At 35.4% G+C, this 22,394-nt stretch overlaps 1 protein-coding gene across 1 annotated transcript in view; it reads right to left on the bottom strand.

The window, feature by feature from the left end:
* The window catches only part of LOC144443166 (serine/threonine-protein kinase ATR-like), a 41,867-nt gene that overhangs the window by 6,419 nt on the left and 13,054 nt on the right, over positions 1 to 22,394 (bottom strand). Inside the window, exons 17-51 of the mRNA XM_078132538.1 lie at positions 21,969 to 22,063; positions 21,421 to 21,527; positions 20,836 to 20,934; positions 20,464 to 20,624; positions 20,079 to 20,211; positions 19,020 to 19,181; positions 18,413 to 18,509; positions 17,918 to 18,106; positions 17,318 to 17,410; positions 16,562 to 16,663; positions 15,344 to 15,607; positions 15,075 to 15,232; positions 14,417 to 14,536; positions 13,499 to 13,715; positions 12,973 to 13,041; positions 12,599 to 12,736; positions 12,262 to 12,416; positions 11,850 to 11,921; positions 11,338 to 11,455; positions 10,392 to 10,529; positions 9,623 to 9,812; positions 7,551 to 7,717; positions 7,217 to 7,322; positions 6,203 to 6,353; positions 5,595 to 5,867; positions 4,900 to 5,097; positions 4,719 to 4,787; positions 3,851 to 3,950; positions 3,420 to 3,548; positions 2,767 to 2,945; positions 2,362 to 2,551; positions 1,773 to 1,883; positions 1,546 to 1,614; positions 723 to 809; positions 119 to 237 (exon numbers count right to left, since the gene is read on the bottom strand). Of these exons, the coding sequence (XP_077988664.1) occupies positions 119 to 237; positions 723 to 809; positions 1,546 to 1,614; positions 1,773 to 1,883; positions 2,362 to 2,551; positions 2,767 to 2,945; positions 3,420 to 3,548; positions 3,851 to 3,950; positions 4,719 to 4,787; positions 4,900 to 5,097; positions 5,595 to 5,867; positions 6,203 to 6,353; positions 7,217 to 7,322; positions 7,551 to 7,717; positions 9,623 to 9,812; positions 10,392 to 10,529; positions 11,338 to 11,455; positions 11,850 to 11,921; positions 12,262 to 12,416; positions 12,599 to 12,736; positions 12,973 to 13,041; positions 13,499 to 13,715; positions 14,417 to 14,536; positions 15,075 to 15,232; positions 15,344 to 15,607; positions 16,562 to 16,663; positions 17,318 to 17,410; positions 17,918 to 18,106; positions 18,413 to 18,509; positions 19,020 to 19,181; positions 20,079 to 20,211; positions 20,464 to 20,624; positions 20,836 to 20,934; positions 21,421 to 21,527; positions 21,969 to 22,063 (4,825 nt within the window). The remainder of the gene's footprint in view (positions 1 to 118; positions 238 to 722; positions 810 to 1,545; positions 1,615 to 1,772; positions 1,884 to 2,361; positions 2,552 to 2,766; positions 2,946 to 3,419; positions 3,549 to 3,850; positions 3,951 to 4,718; positions 4,788 to 4,899; positions 5,098 to 5,594; positions 5,868 to 6,202; positions 6,354 to 7,216; positions 7,323 to 7,550; positions 7,718 to 9,622; positions 9,813 to 10,391; positions 10,530 to 11,337; positions 11,456 to 11,849; positions 11,922 to 12,261; positions 12,417 to 12,598; positions 12,737 to 12,972; positions 13,042 to 13,498; positions 13,716 to 14,416; positions 14,537 to 15,074; positions 15,233 to 15,343; positions 15,608 to 16,561; positions 16,664 to 17,317; positions 17,411 to 17,917; positions 18,107 to 18,412; positions 18,510 to 19,019; positions 19,182 to 20,078; positions 20,212 to 20,463; positions 20,625 to 20,835; positions 20,935 to 21,420; positions 21,528 to 21,968; positions 22,064 to 22,394) is intronic.

Genomic DNA, 22,394 nt, shown 5'->3' with positions numbered 1-22,394 from the left:
CCCCATATTACTTGAATTTTCTTGAACATAAAATTGACAATGTTGCTGAATAAAACTGTATGTATCTTAGGGGATGGTTTCATAATTTTGATGTAAAGAAAGGCAAATGAAAACTTACTCATTTTCAACCATTCTCTTCAAAGGTTTAAAATTGACACTCATACTAAGTTTATCACAGGAAGTTGCTACTGGACTGTTACACACATCAAGAAGTCTATCTTGTAATTTAGTTGCATCCTACACAAAGACAGAAATGAACAAAATTTATCACATATGTATCATTCCATATCACCACAATGTCTTGTTGTATGACTCCTGACCAAAAAACACACACACAAATTTGTTTATTTCAACTCAGTGGCTTGGATGTACCGGTAAATGTAAACAGGGCTGATGCCATCCCCTAACGATGTTTCTATAATGGGATCATCACTTCCCATGGAAATGCTGGAGGCGCCCAATTATGTGAGCATGAACAGGGTGCTTACATGTATCTCATCTACTGTTAATACCTGTATAAATCTATGATTCAGAAGATCTCCATTCATATCTACAGACCACTGTGGATGGTTAATTGTGTAAGTGTGAACAGGGCTTGTGTCCTAGTACTGTTAGTACCTGTATAAATCTATGATTCAGAAGATCTCCATTCATATCTACAGACCACTGTGGATGGTTAGTTGTGTATAAAGTGTAAACAGGGCTTGTGTCCTCTACTTTACCTGTATAAATCTATGAAGATCTCCATTCATTTCCATGGCACGACTAAAGATATCTTGACATCGCTTGGTCCTCATGGCATAGGTTGACTGTAAATATAAAAGGGACCAATATCATCACTTAACTGTAATTTGGTATCATTAATAATACTGATTACTGAAAAACTTGACTTTGTAAAACCAAATATAAAATCAAAACACTAGTTTAAAAGTAAATATTGTCACTTTTGTCTCTAATGCTTATTATTCCAGTGTTTTATAATTTTTCTGTTTTCTCTCCATTATGAAATGTTTGTATTTACCCATAATAGTTTCCAAGATTATGTAATATCACTTCACTCAAGATTATTGCCTATATTCTCTATAGTGGTCTAAGCTATTGTTAAAGGATTGGGATAGAGCGCCGTTGAAAGCTTCTTCTGAGTGAAGTATTCACTAATGACACTAGAAAGGTGGGTGGGTGGGTGGTCCCAAATGTTTGGTGTTCTTGATTGAGTAACTAACCATAATTATACATTTCACAGTATGTCATGTATATTGCCACTTATCTCACTGTGCTGTCTGCCCTTTGCAGAGTTCATGAATATTTATGATTTAATATCTGACAGCATATTGTTCCTACATGACTAGGATTTGTATATGGACTGAACACAAGATTCTCAACCATTTATCTTGGTGACCTCTGACCTTTCAAAACACTCCTACAGTAGAAATTACCTCTGACCTTCAACAACACCACAGAAATGACATGTGACCAGAGAAAACAGCAGAGAAATTATGTAGAAAATGTGATGTTAAAAAAGTAAAATGGGTCCTCATTTTTTACCTTTGCAACTGCCATCATCATCCATACAGCTTGTTGTGGAAATACCACCAATAATTTGGCTATAATTTCCTGTCAATCAAAATTAAACAGATTTACAGATTAAAATTAACTATAGCAATAATGAATAATGATTGTAACCCTCATATCTCTTATATTATGTAATTCACAGAGAGTACGCTAACAGTTTGGGGAAAGAAATTCTAAAGATTGTAGTGTTTTTATCTTACCTTCAGCTGTTCAAAGACAGTGACTTGTGAATGACAAACTCTGGATATGAGTTGAGAGAATGCTGTCAAGTACTGGTATGGGGCTAGCTTGTCACACTGGTCAGCTATCATCTAAAAGGCAAAGGTCATAATATGTCACACAAATAATGATTGGCTAATGATGATAACTTGATTCATCTCATTGGTTAATAATGGTGATCATTAAAGTTCATTATCTCCCATGTGATGTGATTGGCTTATGTTAAAATATTATTCAATTTGATTGGCTATTGATCACACTGCATTCAATCTGATTGGTTCTTCCCACCTATGTAGATACCCAAACAAATTCTTACAACAGATTGTGGAAATTACCTAAAGCCAGTATTACATGAAATGTTGTCAATAATTAAAGACTATAGTCTGAAAATATGAAATTAAATGTTAACAAAATGTTACCAGAATGTCCCACAGTTTTGAATATTTATAGCTTTCATGCGGTTACACTGATTAACCTGTCATTCTTCCAGTATATGAAGGAAGATAAGTCTATTCCAAGTACCGGTAAAGGCAGGCTATAGACATGCTAAAAGTTGATTATTTCATTTACCTTATTCAAGTGTATCAGCACTGTTTTAATGGACACATATTTGTCACTCTTTTTGCTTTTTTCTTGTTCTGAAACTTTAGCTCCAAAGTCTAACCACAAGGTCAGTAATCTTGGCATGGATTGGTAAATATATTGGTTCCCATATTGAAGTGAATGCCCAAAATGTTTGACAACATACAGAACTATCTCTCTGAGAAAAAAATGTGAGAAAGAAGAAATATTGCTATAGGTCCACTTTGTATAAGGATTAAATTGTAAGTTTGAAAACAGTAGAACCTGGACAAAAGAATGACTCCATAATGGGTGCATTGATAAGATGAGCCTGCCTCTGGTGGCCAAGCTAAGAAATCTTTTGGGTTTTTTTCCTTATAGCTGGAACATGGTATACTAAAGAGAGTTTCTTACCCTTGTTTTTCAGGTCTATCAGCTACAGTAGACATAATCCTATCATAATACTTAGCAAGATAAAAATGACCATCTTCCCATTCATTGTGCACTGATATCACATCTTTGTATTGTCTCATTACAGCATTACTCTCAGACTTAGCAGTGGCTTCCATAAAACGTCCAATCAGAAGTAGTGCCTCAATAGAAATAAAACAAATATATTTAAATAGTAATTTAAATGTAAAGATAAAGTACATTTCACTATTCTCCTTTGGCATGAGATAAAAAACACTAAATTAAGAGATACTGCTCATGAGTCTTTACAAGACATAGATCTTTATACCATACACAAACCAAACTGAATGTGTTTGAACAGAAAATATGGAATTTATACCCTGGTTGTTAGATGCATCTATGTCATTTGCTCTGCACTGCTAGCTTGAAATACGAATCTGAATGTTCTGAATTGCTTTAGTTTCCACTTTTTTTTCTTGAATAAAGTTTGTGCAGGTATAATTATATTATTATTTTTTGTTTTCATTCAGATTGAAAATACTCATGGCCTAAGGATCCTATCACTTTTCATCTCCCACTTGTAGTGATACCTTAGGGTTACTTGTATTTTCCTTAGCTGAATGAAGAAAAATATTGGAGAATACTATTTAGCTTACTTTGGCATGAATCAGTTTTTCAGACATGGCAGTTTCTGAGGTATCAGCTTGTAGTCGTCTCCTGGTATTGTCATCAAAGTATTCCTCAACACCTTTTTGAAGGGATATCAGGGCTTGGTGCAAATCACCCTGGTGGGGGTAAGGTAAAAAGATTGTCTTATCTAAATAAATGCATATAACCAAACTAAAATGCATCATATCATCTCCATGGAGCTCTAGAATAAAACTTCCGTTTTCATAAATACCATACAGAACATACACAAACTTCAATGTTTTTGAACACCTTTGCTATAATAAGAATCTAGAGGGTGATATTATAAGAAAGGTCTATTGACTTACTTTGGACCACAACCACTTGGCCTTTTCTAAACACTATTCTGGCATTGAGAGAATCTAGAGGGTGATATTATTAGAAAGGTCTATTGACTTACTTTGGACCACAACCACTTGGCCTTTTCTAGACAGTATTCTGGCATTGAGTAAGCACTGGCATTAAGTAAAGAACTGTATGCTGTCTGAATATGACCAGCTCTGTATCAGAGATAGAGATAGAATGTGATACAATATGAATGTCGCTGAATGTCGCTGTCATAAAAATACGGCCGCAGCAGAATAAACCGAATCATGAGTGAAAATAACTTCTGTATGCCCTACCATCCATTGTGAGGTCGTTGGGTTCTGTTATTATTACAAATTTACACCAAACGTAATAATTCAGAAAAAGACGAACATCATTGCGTAATCATTTAGGTCACACAAATCAGATGGTAACCATTTGACACTGGCGGTCTATTGTTATGCCATTTACCCAGTGAAAAGTAAGTTCATCAATGTTTGTAAGAGAATAACAGTCATATTTCTGAATTAAATCGCCAAATCCTTTGAAATCCTACTGGAAGGTACACTTCTTAGTTATCTAGAACTAATAGTCTCATTATTGTATCCTTTATTTTCTGATCACTATCAATAGCGATGGCATTCACATCTGGTTCGGAGACAGCTGACACAAATCTGTGTAACTGTGTAAGCTGCAGACACGTGATGACAGTTGGGGAATCTTGCTTTTCCTGGTCGGATATCAGTTTAAAATGACCTACAGTAATGAATTTACTTTAAAAATGTTAATAGAAGTGTATAATTATCCAGTGGAAACGTTAAAATACCAGATACTTAAGATACATTACTAAACATCAATATCAATTATGTTTACATACGCAAAGTAGTTGAAGTGCTGTTTACTCGTTTGCAGTGAATTCTAGCAACTCTTGCATTTATACTACATACAAAACCAGTACTTACTTTCTAGCAACTCTTGCACTCTGTAGCCAACACTGGCCAATGTCTTTATTCTGATCTGCTATATTATGTCTACAAATAGAAAGAGACTTGTTATCAGTGAGGGCTGACAGTACATGTTCGACAGCTATCAAACTAAACATTTTTATGACACTATAAGGGTGGACACTCAGGCCATACTTACTGATCTATGAGTCCTAACACAGCTCGTCTTAAACTCAGTATAGGTTCTTGTGTTCGGAATGATGTCTGTGTGATTTCTAGTCTTGTTTTCCAGTTGTTCAACATCTGATGTCGATCCTCATCAACCACAACTCTATCGTCAGTATTCAAACCAAGTAGACACTTGACACCCCTCTCTATCTCATTCAGCATATGTAATCTACAAACAGTAAAACCAAAATAGCAAGTGTTGACTTTATTTATTTGTGAATTGGATATCTTAAAATACTTACACAAAGTCAAATGTATGCTGTCAAATTATAGAATTAAATGGTTAGATGGGCTGACTACTGTGCACCTTATTGGTTTTCAATTATGGAGTCATCATCACTTTTTGAGAGTTATGGGGGGGGGGGCCTTGTAATTGCTATTTGTTTTTCATTTACTGACGTCCTCAGGCAAGATTTGAACCACACTTGTGCCCTTATCAACCCAGCTGTATGAATGGACACCCGGTAGGATAGGGGTTGCTATGTGAAGGGTTTAATCCTGTGCACTCACAAACGCTGCAGGGATTGCATGCTTCCTAGGGAGTTGAGGTATAAAAGGTTATTACACAATCATAGGACTAAGGTTGATGCCAGGGGTAACTGTTCTGTTGCTGCAAGTCTAATGTCACAAGTATTAATGCAACTACACAAGACTTTGAACACCTACCTGACAATGTATTCATATCCTCTCTGATAGGATCCATTTTCCATGCTGGCTGCTGACAATGGTCCCATTTGCTCACTTCTCATAATTTTTAAATGTTTATTAAAGTCATCTTCATCTCTGTTCTTTGCAGCTAGTAATATTTTACCAAGTCCAACATTCCAGTTCTTACTATTACCAGTCTCTTTTGTGATATAACTGTCTAATGAATCCCATTTTCCTAGTTTCCATGACGATTCCACTCTGTACGTATTCAGATCTGTTGTCCACTCCGGTCTGTAATTATCACCACAATTTCAATATTCAACATTTGTAATAACAAAAATGTGTTGTTGGTTTTTTTCAAACATTGGCAAGACTGAAAACAGTTACAGGGGCCAGTTTATCTGAATTCTGAAAAAAACTATTGTACTCAATTCAATATGCTAATATATTGAGTACAATAGTTTTTTTCAGAATTCAGATAAATTGAAGGGAACTGACATAACTTATGTGATTACCCAGGTGGACAATATTAAAGATATGCAAAGTAGCCCAATCACTCAATCAAAACATAATCATCTTGAGAAATACACAAAACAAATTGTAATATTGGATTATGACTGACATACCTTTCAGAAAGTACTCCATTTACATGAACTAATGCAGTACTTAATTGTCCAAGATTTATCAGTGATTTCAATAAACCTTGGTGTAAAGATACATCATTAGATTCTAATTGTATAGCTCGTTCATAGCAAGCTGATGCATCTCTTAACCGTCCTGCAATCAAAAACAATGGCTTCATTATGTTGTCCAAGATTTATCAGTGATTTCAATAAACCTTGGTGTAAAGATACATCATTAGATTCTAATTGTATAGCTCGTTCATAGCAAGCTGATGCATCTCTTAACCGTCCTGCAATCAAAAACAATGGCTTCATTATGTTGTCCAAGATTTATCAGTGATTTCAATAAACCTTGGTGTAAAGATACATCATTAGATTCTAATTGTATAGCTCGTTCATAGCAAGCTGATGCATCTCTTAACCGTCCTGCAATCAAAAACAATGGCTTCATTATGTTACCAGATTACAATATCATTGATTGAAAGTGAATGTGCACTTGTGAATGAAAATTTGAGGTACTTTTTGGACGATGCATGTTCTGATGTAATATTATTGCTAATGGGTGTGGTAAGTAGTTAAAATTTACCTGCATTCCCCAGTCATTTTGTCTGGGTTCCCCACCATAATTATGGTTCAATGTATTGGGATATTATGCCAGTTAGGTTTTCCTACCTATACATTCATGTTCTAGTATCTGTACATGTAGTGTTAGGTTTTCTTACCTATACTTTCATGTCTAGTATCTGTGCATGTAGTGTTACGTTTTCTTACCTATACTTTCATGTTCTAGTATCTGTACATGTAGTGTTAGGTTTTCTTACCTATACTTTCATGTCTAGTATCTGTGCATGTAGTGTTACGTTTTCTTACCTATACTTTCATGTTCTAGTATCTGTACATGTAGTGTTACGTTTTCTTTACCTATACATTCATTAGTATCTGTGCATGTAGTGTTAGGTTTTCTTACCTCTACATTCATGTTCTAGTATCTGTACATGTAGTGTTATGTTTTCTTACCTATACTTTCATGTTCTAGTATCTGTGCATGTAGTGTTGGGTTTTCTTGTCTGATAGCCGACACTCCAGCAACACCATCTGGCTCATCCATCATTACATACAATTTCTGTCACAAATGAAAATATCAAGCACTTAAAAGAATAGCATGAATGCATCAAGACACTCCTGAGAAAGAACAGCAAAATAATAAAATTGAAATGTTAGATTTGGTGATCAGCAGTGTGTTAGTTTTTACAAGGTTCAGACCGGAACATTTTGCAGTGTTAAGGTTTTTTCATATGAAGGGCGTTGGGTTTTATTTTCTAAATGAGATTGACAGAAGACTGTTTTATACCTGCATAAATCCTAGATGTTGTTGTATATCTTGTTTTTTACTTGTGATAAATACTTCAAAATGCATCAATGATCTGGTGTAAGCTTTACAATTGAATGATGCCTTGGCAAGCACATCTTGTGGAATCTTCCCCAGGAAATCCCGGATCTTCTGGTATTCTGGATCATCTAAATAAACACAGAGGTAAATATAACACTTAAAACAAATGCCATTTGTATGATTTCATTTAGAAATAATGTGTGATAGTATGTTACTCAATAACATATTAAATATCTCCATCCATCCATCCATCCATCCATCCATCCATAAATCCATCCATCCATCCATCCATCCATCCATCCATCCATCCACCCACCCACTCACCCACATATCCATTCATCCATCCATTCATTCATCCATCCATCCATCCATCCATCCATCCATCCATCCACCCACCCACTCACCCACATATCCATTCATCCATCCATTCATTCATCCATCCATCCATCCATCCATCCATAAATCCATCCATCCATCCATAAATCCATCCATCCACCCACCCACTCACCCACATATCCATTCATCCATAAATCCATCCATCCATCCATCCATCCATAAATCCATCCATCTATCCATCCATCCATCCATCCATCCATCCATCCATCCATCCATCCATCCATCCACCCACCCACTCACCCACATATCCATTCATCCATCCATCCATCCATCCATCCATATCAACATGTTGACAATCGTTTGTCAACAAATGTGTTTACATAGGAATGACATTTCCTTGATTGCAAGCTGTCCTGACTTTAGGAGACCTATGCGAGAACTTATGAAACCATGTTTTCTAAACCCATTCTGACCTCAAATACTGAGGACACATCTGCTGACACTGTTGAATCGTGCTCTGTGTGAGTGAACATTGTGTCTGCTGAATTACCATGATGGTCATCTCAATGACTTGGCACTTGCCTTATTGTTTATACAAATGTATCTATCAGTATTTGTATTATCATATCTCACTTTCCATTAGTGATTTGAATATCTCACTTTCTATAGTGATTTGAATATCTCACTTTCTATAGTGATTTGAATATCTCACTTTCTATAGTGATTTGAACATCTCACTTGCCATTATATGATCTGTACATCTCACTTACCATTATATGATCTGTACATCTCACTTACCATTATATGATCTGAACATCTCACTTACCATTATATGATCTGAACATCTCACTTACCATTATATGATCTGAACATCTCACTTACCATTATATGATCTGTACATCTCACTTACCATTATATGATCTGAACATCTCACTTACCATTATATGATCTGAACATCTCACTTACCATTATATGATCTGAACATCTCACTTACCATTATATGATCTGTACATGTCACTTACCATTATATGATCTGAACATCTCACTTACCATTATATGATCTGTACATGTCACTTACCATTATATGATCTGAACATCTCACTTACCATTATATGATCTGTACATCTCACTTACCATTATATGATCTGAACATCTCACTTACCATTATATGATCTGAACATCTCACTTACCATTATATGATCTGAACATCTCACTTACCATTATATGATCTGAATGTCTCATGTACCATGGTGATCTGATTGTAGTACAGTGTATTTACCATTATAATTTATAGTGATCTGATTGTAGTACTTACCATGGTGATCTGATTGTAGTACTTACCATGGTGATCTGATTGTAGTACTTACCATGGTGATCTGATTGTAGTACAGTGTATTTACCATAGTGATCTGATTGTAGTACTTACCATGGTGATCTGATTGTAGTACTTACCATGGTGATTTGATTGTAGTACTTACCATGGTGATCTGATTGTAGTACAGTGTATTTACCATGGTGATCTGATTGTAGTACTTACCATGGTAATCTGATTGTAGTACTTACCATGGTGATCTGATTGTAGTACTTACCATGGTGATTTGATTGTAGTACAGTGTACTTACCATAGGGTCTGATTGTAGTACTTACCATGGTGATCTAATTGTCTCATTTACCAGTGACGTGATTGTCTCACTTACCATGATGAGGTGCTGAGCCTGCCTTCTTAACCCTGGTTAATGCTAATGTCTGTAGTCTATGCCGTGTCCATCTAGTCAGATGATCAAAGATTGAGAAGACTGTCTGTGCACTAAGGTGACAGGCATCAGCTTCTTCTTGTCCATCTAACTTCTCAGCATGAGTTAGTACTGATAGAATCTCATTACATATCTGACAAATTGAAATATAGACAAAGGATAGGATAGGGATAATATGTTTTGTTATCTGGATGCATGATAAGTAACATGAAGAATTCACACTAACTATCACTGAAGACTGCAAACTAACTATCAATGGAATGGAGATCTTGGAATTGTTTGAAATAGATGTCAATCACCCACCAGTGCTAGAAAGCAGCCCACAATATGTTTTAACTTCAAGAGATCCTAAATATTACATAAAAAATACTGATAGAAATAATAAAACTGACTGAGATTTTCCATAACATTTACCAGGAAGTACTAAGGAATGAGATCCTAAAAGTAAGCTCCATTTATACACGCTTTGAAATATGCTTTGTAACAGCATCCTCTTGTGGCCAAACTATACAATCTGGGTTTTTTTCAAGAGCAAGTTTATATAGCATAAAAAGGACTATTTATAGTTCATGTTAACATCCCCTGAAAATTCAATATCTTTTACATACAAAAACATGTGGGGAATACTGTCTGCCTGTCTGTATGTCTTCCTATCACGCCTTTATGGTTTGGATTTGAATACAAGAAGACAAGTTTATCACATTGCCCTCACCTCTAGGTTTTCTTCATCAGTACCATCTAGCAATGCATAGACAATAATATGAGGTAACAGAAACAGTGCTGTCTGAGTATCATGTTTAATAATGGTACTACAGGCTTTGAAAACTTGGGAGGCTTTCTCATGTCGGATCTGAAGAAAAATATACAATTGTTGTTAGCGTGACAATACGTACAATGATAGTGTCACTGTTCTTTCCTTTTTATTGTATTCTTGAATTGCTGCTCATGCTTATAAAAACTACCAGCCAGCCATCCAATTAAACAGTTATGTCAAGTAATAGAAGAACAGAAGAGAATACAGTGACTAAGCAATGCAGGCATGACATTTTTCTGTTGCTGTACTGATATTAATAGTGATATACTTCAACTTACATACCTGCACATGTTCATTTTTTTTCTAATTTCATGCAATATTAAAGATTTGGTCTAAATGGTATATATTTCAACTAACAACAATTTTAAACTGTTGTGTCAATGTGAATGCTTATTAAGAGAGAACAGACATCATTGTTTGTTCCTCTTTGAATTAGTACCTATTGACAAACAAGAGTGTCATAGTCTATTATACATTATATTATACCGGTATATTGATGGCGCAAATCGACAGATCTGATTGGTCTAGACATCGAACTAGCGCGTCTAAAATGAGCGATAATGCACAGTTGTCCAAATTTTGATGTTCACTGTTCATCTACGAACGTTGTAGTCCGTGCAGGAATGGAGCGCAAATGAAACCAGAAAATGTTGCGTCTTATCTTGTTTCTGATATTTTCAATATACTGGTATAATATAATAGTGATAAACCACCCCTGGGAATGGTATACCACTCAGTTTTGACCAGTGAACTCAATATATGCACTCACTTATTTCGTTCACTGGTCAAAACCTCTTGGTATACCATCCCCAGGGGGTGGTTTATTGCGTAAGTATATTCTTACCTTTGTTAGTTGATAACCAGTCCAAGTACAAACCCAGTCTTTGAAAGTTCTGCCCTGTTTACTCCTATATATTGGTTTAGTTACACCTGACCAGTCTGAAGACTGGGCTGCAACATACCTAGGGATTGTTATGGAAACCAAAAGAGTACCATTAAAATGCAAGGACTGGTAGGTGAGCATTACTCTTCTAGATTAAAATATATGTTAAGCCATAGACCCTCCACCCTGGTGGAGGGTCTATGGTTAAGCCAGATGATAAAATGTAGCCATATTAGGCAGAATCTGTAGTCAGATAAGATTGTTTCAGGTTATCTTGCTTCTATTGTAAAATACTAGAAATGTCATGTTAATAAGTACTGTGTTAATTCTAAGGACTATACCACAAGTTACTGCTAATTTTAAAAAATGTTAATTCTAAGGACTATACCACAAGTTACTTCTAATTTTAAAAAATGTTAATTCTAAGGACTATACCAAAAGTTACTTCTAATTTTAAACAATTTACCACTAACCTTGTATGTAGATGTGGTTTCAGTATCTCTTGTGTCGACTCTGGAAATTTTCGCCACAACCTTCGTCCAGTACTGAAACAATTACAAAGAGAGTTTTAGAGTTGCAATTCATTGACAAGACTTGAGTAATAAGAATGAGATTTTCTGATTGATACTGTTTTGTTGGAGTATGTTATAAATACAAAGCTGAAAGATAGGTCAAATTTTAATGTGTTCCATCAATGGCTACATTCACATATATTTCCAATTCCATGATATATGCATGAATGCATGAATGAATATATACAAAGAAATGTAACACACAGAATTTGAGAAAGTACTGCCACTAACTCTAGTAATAAAATGGAACTTGGTAGCGTAATTACATTGTTTTGTCTTATTTCATTTAAACTGTGTACTTTAGAATTCTTACCTGTCTTTCTTGGCATCATGACAGTCATATATATGTAACATTTCCTGTAAGGCATAAGCTGAACAACCCTGTACTCTAGGATCAGCTGCAGCAAGAAATGCACGTACCAGTTCAGTTATTAGATTGTAAGCAAAGGTACTATCTTCTACTGATGCCTGTAAGCAAATGAAATATTTGGTTGTCAGTGAATGTATTATTTGAATTCAAATGATCCAATAACTGCTATTACGGGTTAAGGTTAAGATTTGTAATCTTTGAGGTGTATAAATATGACCCATTGACCAAGGATACTACATCTGGTAACAAATTCTGAAAAGAAATCAACAGTATATTTCACCTGAAATTGGTTGACATCCTCATTCTTCTTGTTAGTTACCAGGTCTAATCGGTCAGCATCTATAGCACCTAGTTCCCCTAAACATTCACCAAACATGTTTCTAGCAACAGGATCTGATTCTCGACATCCACCAAGTATCTATGCAAATGACAAAAATAATTACAGTATTCAAATCATCATTTTATTGGCTGTCTTGTAGAACTATACATTTGTCAACCAATCACAATCTGTGTTCTATATGCGTTAGTAATACTTATATGATTGTACACTTTTAAACCGACAACATTCTTCATTGGCTGTCTTGTAGAACTAGGCATTTTATGATCAGTAACAACCTAGTGTGTTTATTGTATGTCCAAAGTGAAATCACTTACCACTGATGCAAGTTGGAATATGACAGGGTGGATATTATCATTACCAAGGACCATCTCATGTAGTGCTGCCTACAAAACAAAATAAACAAAAGTAAAACATTACAATAAAGCCTGACAAAGAATGAAAACCATATCAACCCAAAGACCCTCCATTGATAAGGGTCTATGATCTACCACACTGTACCTCATCAAAATTAAGTAGTCACTAGTATATACATATTATATTATGTGGACATACTGATAGTCTATGTAATGCTTCAAGTATGTCCATATCTAATTACGACATACATTTCAGTTTGTAGTCTACAAGAAAATTTTACTTTTTGCAATTACCATGTATTGACATGATGTCTGTGGTAAGAGTGAAAATCATTTATTCCCATATTCCATTCACATCAAGCAAGTGTTCGTTGGAATGAAAATGGCATTTTTCAGCTCTATTTTTAGCTGTTGGTCATTTGGCCAACAAAGCTTACATGAGGTACTCCTGGAGACAATCAATCGTGATATTAGAAGAGAAACATACCTGGTTATTATGCAGTAGATGTTTTAATTTATTCAGTGCATAGATTTTCACATCTAGACTTTCATGACTGACATGTTTTAAAGTTTGTTTTAACTGTGTATATAAATCACTGGATGCTGAGTCTTCCCTGTATTCCTGCAACAAACTATTTATCCCACTCAATTCTGGAATATCCGGAATAAAATACACCTCATGGAAGTGACTCTGCACAGCATCCCTTCAAATGAAGAATGGATCCATAAAATTTCAAACACTAAGTTCGAAACCAAGACACTAATCATGTTCAACATATGTATAATCATCAATCACATACTGGTTATAGGAAAGACAAAGGAATGTAATAATTTGACCACTAGGGGCCCAGAACATTTGAGTCTAGACATTTGAATATTGCCTTTTCTCATGAAATGCAAGATTGATGACAAATCAAAACATCTGCTTTTATTTCTTCCAGTTGTATACATTTTAGGACCTTGTGAAGGAGATTAACATAAATATTGTTGTTGACTTTCGTAGGTACAACCTGGCATTTGACATAAAATGTCAAAATGTTAGTGTTAATCTACCCTAATCTGGAGTAGTGCCATTTTTGACATTTCTCTTGAAAATGTTTGTAATGTGTGTATTTGGATTATGGCATATATGATATACCTTTCACAACCAACATCAAATACTAAAGTTTATAAAGTAGGTAAATTTACAAGTAGTTCACAGTCTAGTCAAAGCACCTCATACTTTAGGACACACTCAAATATTTCCAAAGTAATGACATAACTAATTACAATCTCATCATAATTGCTATAAATAACTTTTCCACCTCAAAATTCCTATAACTAAGACATGTCCTGAGTCAAATACTAGGAGTGTACTGAGTGCAGTTCCTGTACATTGATGTCATTTCACTAAAATCATTCTTACCTATTTTCCACAATCAGATAGTGATAAATGGCTGCCACTTCCTGAGGCAGTTGATGTAATAATGGCAGTAAAGTTACAATGATTTGACTAAGCATTGGACCAAGTGATGATAATTCAACACTGTAAAGTAAACCAAATAAGAATGATTACAGACATCAAAGTAGGAAATAATTACGATTATTGGTGCATTTCCCGCTGTAAAGTATATTTTTAACTTCTTGCTGCACATAACTCACTGACCATTTAGTCATACTGTTTACACATGGACATCAATTCAGTGTACACATTACCATCAATGACTAGTAGACGTCATGTAATTCAGCTAATTAGAAGGATTGAACTGTTTATGCATGGACATCAAGTCAGTGTACACATTACAATCAATGAGTAGTAGACAGGTAATTCAGCTAATTAGAAGGATTGAACTGTTTACACATGGACATCAAGTCAGTGTACACATTACCATCAATGACTAGCTGACAGATAATTCAGATATTTAGAAGGATTGAACCAATTTGCAGGTTTTAGTATTTAATATTAAACAAACACATTTAAAAAAAAAAAAAGCAACGAGTCAAAGCAATTGGGGCTTTAAAGGTGAAATATCTACTATAAACTTATCCTTTTCTTGTTGATGTATGAACACAATCTGACATACCTGTGGACAAGACAGTCCCAGGCCTTGCAATTCAGTTCAGGAAACCCCTTATCTTTGTATTTGAGACCAATCTTTAGTGTTGTCATGACCTTGACTCTGACAGCTGTGATATGCTTAGGACCCATCAATTTCATGACAGAGACCAGACTAGCAAGGGCCTGAAATAAATCATAAGTAAATGTGATTCTGCAACAATAAAACAAAAACATTTTGATACAACTATTCTAAATTTGACATAAAAACGACATCTCATGATAAGACACACTCACCAGTTTCTTGTCTTCAATACTTATACTTGATGTCTGTAGTTGGTTATCAAAGAAAGCCAGAATACCAAGTAGTCTTGGTTGTAGGAAATCAGACATGGCTTGTTCTGTTGTGATGTTACTAGGTCCTTTCTCATCCTGTGATGCCAACATGGCTAAACCATTGAAGACCTGCTGATAGCTTACACTAATATGGAGTAGTAATTCATTATGTAAGTTTTGATAATCACTACGTAGTAGACTGCTTAGTTGGATCTCTGTCTGGTTCTGTAAAACACAAAGTATGGAATGATTCATTCAGAACCCTCATACATGTACATACAATGAAAAACAACTCAGGTGGATGGAACAAAAAATAGTCAATCTAGGAACTTTAACACCAAGGTAGTAACTTATATACCATTCATTCCACATCATCTACACAGTTCTGTGCACTTTCACCTGTTCTTCAATCATGCTTCACATAACAAAATCTGTCCTTCCATGTCCTCATTTAAATGGATGGATTGACAAAAGCACAATCACATTTCAAATCTTGGCAAAGGACTATAGCTATTCAGAAGTAATGGTAGTGTAAAGGATTAAATCAGTAATGTGTAAATTATAAACCTGGCACTCCAACCATTCAACCATCATGACTCTACAACCAGTAATGTGTAAATTATAAACCTGGCACTCCAACCATTCAGCCATCATGACTCTACAACCAGTAATGTGTAAATTATAAACCTGGCACTCCAACCATTCAACCATCATGACTACACAACCAGCAATGTACAGATTACAAGCCAACCACTCTAACCATTCAACCATCATGACTCTACAACCAGCAATGTACAGATTACAAGCCAGCCACTCTAACCATTCAGCCATCATGACTCTACAACCAGTAACGTGTAAATTATAAACCTGGCACTCCAACCATTCAACCATCATGACTCTACAACCAGTAACGTGTAAATTATAAACCTGCCACTCTAACCATTCAACCATCATGACTCTACAACCAGCAATGTACAGATTACAAACCAATCACTCTAACCATTTGACCATCATGACTCCAAGTGAACCAATAGGAGAATATATCCCTTTTTCTTTCATACCGATAGCTATCACTCTGTTAATTGATAACATTGGTATAATTAGTTCTAGTACTAGTTGCATTGGAAGGGACTCGTTGATCAGCCAAGGCTATCAATATGTAAGAAAAGAAAATATTACCTGTACATATGTGAGCGCCTTCTCCAAATCTTCTCTTTTACAAGATCTTACAAGGTAAGAGAAAATAAACTTGAAGTTTTCAACCAGCATTTGACGGAATTCCTACAATCAGAGAAAAGAAAGGTTAAGAGTTTGTTTTTTTAATTGGTACAGAAAATAAATAGCATTATAGCTGTTCAGACTATATTCCATCTCAATGCCTTAAGTACAGTAGTCATAATTGAATGTTCAAATTTTACTCATGAATTTTCATTTTCAATTAATTTTTTTTCAAATAACTACAATCATTAAAACGATGAAACAGCTGGCAAATCAATACACATAATGATATAATACACTTACATCAGTACTGAGACACCAAACAAACATATCTTAAACTTTTAATAGCTGTACTGTACTGCCCCTTTCTGTGCTGTATTGTACTGCACTGTACTTTACTGTTACAGTAATATACTGTACTGTGCTGTGCCGTACTGCACTGTAAGTCCCGTACTGTATTGTACTGTGCTGTGTTGTGCTGTGCTGTGCTGTGTTGTGCTGTATTGTGCTGCTCTGTACTGTACTGTGCTGTACTGTGCTGTATTGTGCCATGCTGTACTAAGGCTAGACACAATGTTAGTAATTCACCAGACTTCAGGATGTAAAACATCAAGAATAAAGTCATTGTATAAAACAAATGTTCCAGTTAAAGATATTGCAGCTTTAAAGACAAAATGATAGCAGACAAGCATTTCATCAAGTCTGATATTCACTTACTGTATCCAAAGTCTTTGCTATGAATTTCAAAATTGATGACGTAGACCCTGTAGCTTTGCTGACCAAATATGGTAGTGTGAACTTAAGAGTTCCCTAACAGAAACACAACAACACTCTGAGTAAACAGTTCATAAATAGAGACGATTTGATGACCAAATATGGTAGTGTGAACTTGATGACTAAACAGCCACTGACCAATAGGTGACTTTCATTCTCATTCAAGTCGATATTTGTTAGATTAAGAAACTAATAAGCAGTACAATTAGATATCATTCCCTATATTTTTCTTCATTCAGCCATGGAAATATGAGTGACCTAAGGGGCCTTGTCACTACGAGCCGAAGATAAGAAGTGACAAGTCCATTTCCAGCTGAATGAAGACAAATGTTGGGAATATTAAATACTCATATGTAATGTTAATTACACCTGTGCAAGTATAAAATGTTATGTCAATTGTAAATGTTTTGACTCATATTTCAATGGTTTAAAATGAATTAAATGCACTGTTGTGATTAAGAACAACCTGGGCATAAAGCCATATTTTCTGTTTACATGCATTCAAACTGTCTGAGACTTGTGTATGTTATAAACTGTACTTACAGAGAGAAATATCCGAACACTTCTGAATTCAAAGACTTTGCTGACTTCAGAGAAGACAGACATGACATCTTTGTTAGATGGTGATGAGGATTCATGTATGGCATCCACTACAAACTTACAGATCTGATGTTTGTATTGGTTGAATAGGATTGTCATTTTCATTTGTTTACTATGTGCTACAGACTGCAGCTGTTGGAAGAAGGTACAATATGGCATCTGTGATTAACATGTAAATGAATGATATTCTGTGCAAGAACATAAACTGTAGCGTACTGTGGAGTGGTGTACTATAGTTTATTGAATTGTATCACAGATGTCTTTGATTGTACTGTACCATACCATACCATACCATACCATACCATACCATACCATGCCGTATTGGTATTCTTGACAGCCTATTCCCCCAAATAACCGAGATAACTCTCTCATGAATTTGATTCATTTAAAAGAAACTGAGAATTTACCAAGTTTAAGAACAGAGTGAGATGGCCATACCTCTGTATATGCTGCAGCTGTTACAATTCTAGGTTGGTTTATCATACTGTCTAGTAAACAGACAATAACAACCAATAACAATTCACCCTCAGCAACCCTGAAAATTATTAATAACAAATTACTCATAATCAGTGTGAAATGAACACGGTGTACTGATGCTGTGAAGTAATGTCATTATATAGATTTATTCTCAATGTCTTCAAAGTTTACATTGGTTACAGTAGCTAGCAATTTCTCTGCATAAATGCTGTAGAGTCCTGTAGTCTAAGATAACTATTGACAGAAAATATGTCACACACCTACCTAACTATCCATTAACACCACTGTCTCCTGTAATCTAACACAGTCCTGTGCCTTGGTAGACAATATTTACCTGCCTAACTGTCCAATAGTTAGCACTACTGTCTCCTGTAATCTAACACAGTCCTGTACCTTGGCAGACAAGACTTACCTGCCTAACTGTCCAATAGTTAGCACTACCGTCTCCTGTAATCTAACACAGTCCTGTGCCTTGGCAGACAAGACTTACCTGCCTAACTGTCCAATAGTTAGCACTACTGTCTCCTGTAATCTAACACAGTTCTGTACTTTGGCAGACAAGACTTACCTGCCCAACTGTCCAATAGTTAACACCACTGTCTCCTGTAATCTAACACAGCCCTGTGCCTTAGCAGACACAAATGCTGTTTTCAGTCTTGTTACTAAGGCCATCACAGCTTCATTTCTTGTACTACCTACAGACTTGGATATCATCAATGGAACAACTTTGCTGCAGAAAGAAAGAAAGAAAGAAAGAAAGTCAAATGCTACCATACATACATTACTTACAATGGAGCAATATAGATAAGTGTCTTTATGAGTAATCAAATTAATCAAAAGTAAAGATGAATACATCACAGGCAGGACTTGAACATGATAATTCTTATAAAACCAGCTTCTATTGACGCAGTGATTTCTCCTATTATTGTTGATGACACAGATGGACAGGATAAAAAGGATATGGAAGAATAGATAATACAGATGGACAATATGGGTGGATGGATTGTGACAGACAGACAGACAGACAGACAGACAGCAAGCTAGACTGAGACAGACATAGACAGACAGATCTCAACAGAGACAGATAGACAGAGAGAGAGCAAGCCAGACCGAGACAGAGACAGACAGACAGACAGAGACAGACAGACAGACAGACAGACAGACAGACAGACAGACAGACAGACAAAAAGCCAGACTGATACAGATCAGACAGACAGACAGGCAGACAAATAGATAGAAAGGTACCCACTTTTTCATAAACTACCACTGCTAGCTACAGAGAGGCATCATTCTGCTAAATTTTCTTAGCTTACAAAACAAAGTAATGTGCATATGAATATTTACAGCATCTAATCTTTGTGCCAAGTTTATAGGAAATTCACTGGAGTATAATAGTATCAAAGAAATAACCGTTCATGGACAGGTATGTACACAGAATCTGTTGAAGTACTCCCAGTAAACAGTAGCCAAGAGTGAATAAGCATTACACTTATTTCAAAAGTATCTGAGAAATCGCCGTATATTATTATATGGACAGATATGTATCGATCTCCAGTATTACACAGTAGCCAAGCATTACACTTACTTCAAAAGTATCCATCCATTCATTCATTATTTTCAGCCTTACCTGAATGTTAACCTGACTTGATAGTTGTGATCAACACAGAGCTCCAAACATGAATTCACAATATCAATCATAGCTGAGTTAGTGGATGACAGATCCAAGCATGGTAACAGGCTACGTAAACTTTTAATAAAAGCTTGGTTGGAGAAGAAAGGAAAACAAATTTTGTTAAGATTATGTTCTTACATGGTTTTCTGTGTGCAATCACAGGTCCAAACTTATACATTAGTTATTTTAGTAATCTTTAATAACAAATTCACAAATATAAACTGGACACAGGCTCTCTAACTTGCAAATAAACTGAGAACACAGACTCTCTAAGTCACAAACTTTGACAAAACTTGTCAATATTTCACAAATGAACTGAAAACAAGTGACCCTAACTCACCAAGTTTTATGACTGTACTGTCCTTTGAAATCAGTTTAAGAAATGGCACAAACATAAGTGGGTCCACAATAGATGGTTTGCTTGAACTCTTCCTTGTAGACTCTACTGCTCTGATCTGTAGACATTTCCACAATGGTCTGCTAAAATCTGGTGGTTGACAGCTGAGATCAAAATCAATGGGTTGTAAAATTAAAAGTTGACATTATATTTTCATCACCAGTTATTTAGCATTATTTTATTCTTATTGACAATGTTAACTCTTGTTACTGAGGTATGTCATTTTGTAGAATAAGCTTTCACTGAATTCTTTGGACAGTCTCATTTTTGGACAGCCTTAAGTGTCAAACACTGTTATCTACAAAAACAACGTACCTGTGAAGATATGCATTCTTGGAAAACACCAGAGCTAAGGAGCCAATCACGTTGGAAAGTTCTTCTAACACTTCTAAACTAGTATCCTTCAAACCATCACTGGAAATGAAAAAAAAAGTTAGTCTATACAGAGATGTACATCAAATTTTTGTTCTATATAATTATTCAGTGGTGCTAAGACTCTTGAGTATGAGTTGATTGGCAAATATTACACAACACACATCCCACCCACCCATCTCACATATGCATGTATACACATACAACACATACACAGACATAGAGACAGAGACAGACAGACAGACAGACAGACAGACAGACAGACAGACAGACAGACATACAGACACACACACACACACAGAGACACACACACACACACACTGACACACAGTTAGACACAGACACACTATTAAATCAACACTGTACTTTTCCATCCTTTGCAAAAGTGATACTGATTGAAATGGATTGAAAGAGATGAGACATATGAACTTTTACTTGAACCCAAATCCTTTATAGCTTCCATTTATAAATATCACAAAAAAACCTAAAACAGCCACTGATACATCATTTGATGATTGTTTTACTTACTGCAAGTGGTTGTAAACTAAATGGTGAGAATTGGCTGCTAATGTATTATGTAAGAAGACAGGATATCCTTTGACAGCTGACATCCTAACAGCATCACTTGTACTACCCTAGTGTGGATAGCGAGAGAGAGAAAATATAGACATTAAAAAGATTGTTTCAATTAGTTTCAATACAGATTATTATAGTAAGAGATTGTAATAGAAGGGATCAAGTAACAATAAACAGAAATCACTTCATATCCAATGACCTTGGGATGGTTGAGTCTGAAAGGTCCAGCAATTGGTCTACTTACATACGTAACCACTTGCTACCTGTGAGGGAGCATATCGTAAGGGGAAGCAACGCCTGGATCGTTCACACTAGGGATGGTTTTCAAAACGATGGAAATTCCATTTTAGTTTTTAAGGTAACCAAATCCCAAATATTCAAATGATGACGACATTGCTTGAATAAACGATATTCAACTGTGAAATTATGTATTATCTTGTACAGGTATTGGGCTGAAGTAGAAACTGTCATCAAATTTTTGAGTGGAGATGTCAACTTACCAAAGCTGCCTGAAGAACATGGATTCTCCACTTTGTAGCAATTTCCTTGGGTAAAAAACACAGCAAATACACAGCTGTACACTGGCATTTAGGGCCTATAGGAAAGATAGTAAAATCACATAAAATATCCAAATATTTGGCACTATACAAATTTGTTGATTGATTGATTGATTGATTGATTGATTGATTGATTGATTGATTGATTGATTGATTGATGTCACTCTTTTGGTTTATGTATGAATAACTTACAATAAAGAACAGGGCATTCATTCCAATTTGATAAGGATACAAATGTAAAGGACATATGCCTAATATGGTATATCATATTTGTACAAAGTTTGAATGACATTTAGTTTGTATATGTCAGAAATATGGTTGTGCACAGATGAAGGCAAAGATCCTGGGTGGAATCTACTGTAGGAGACA

The sequence above is a fragment of the Glandiceps talaboti genome, chromosome 12, assembly GCF_964340395.1.
Source record: "Glandiceps talaboti chromosome 12, keGlaTala1.1, whole genome shotgun sequence".
In the NCBI taxonomy this organism is placed as follows: Eukaryota; Metazoa; Hemichordata; class Enteropneusta; family Spengelidae; genus Glandiceps; species Glandiceps talaboti.
This window is presented reverse-complemented; position numbering and strand designations above follow the sequence as displayed.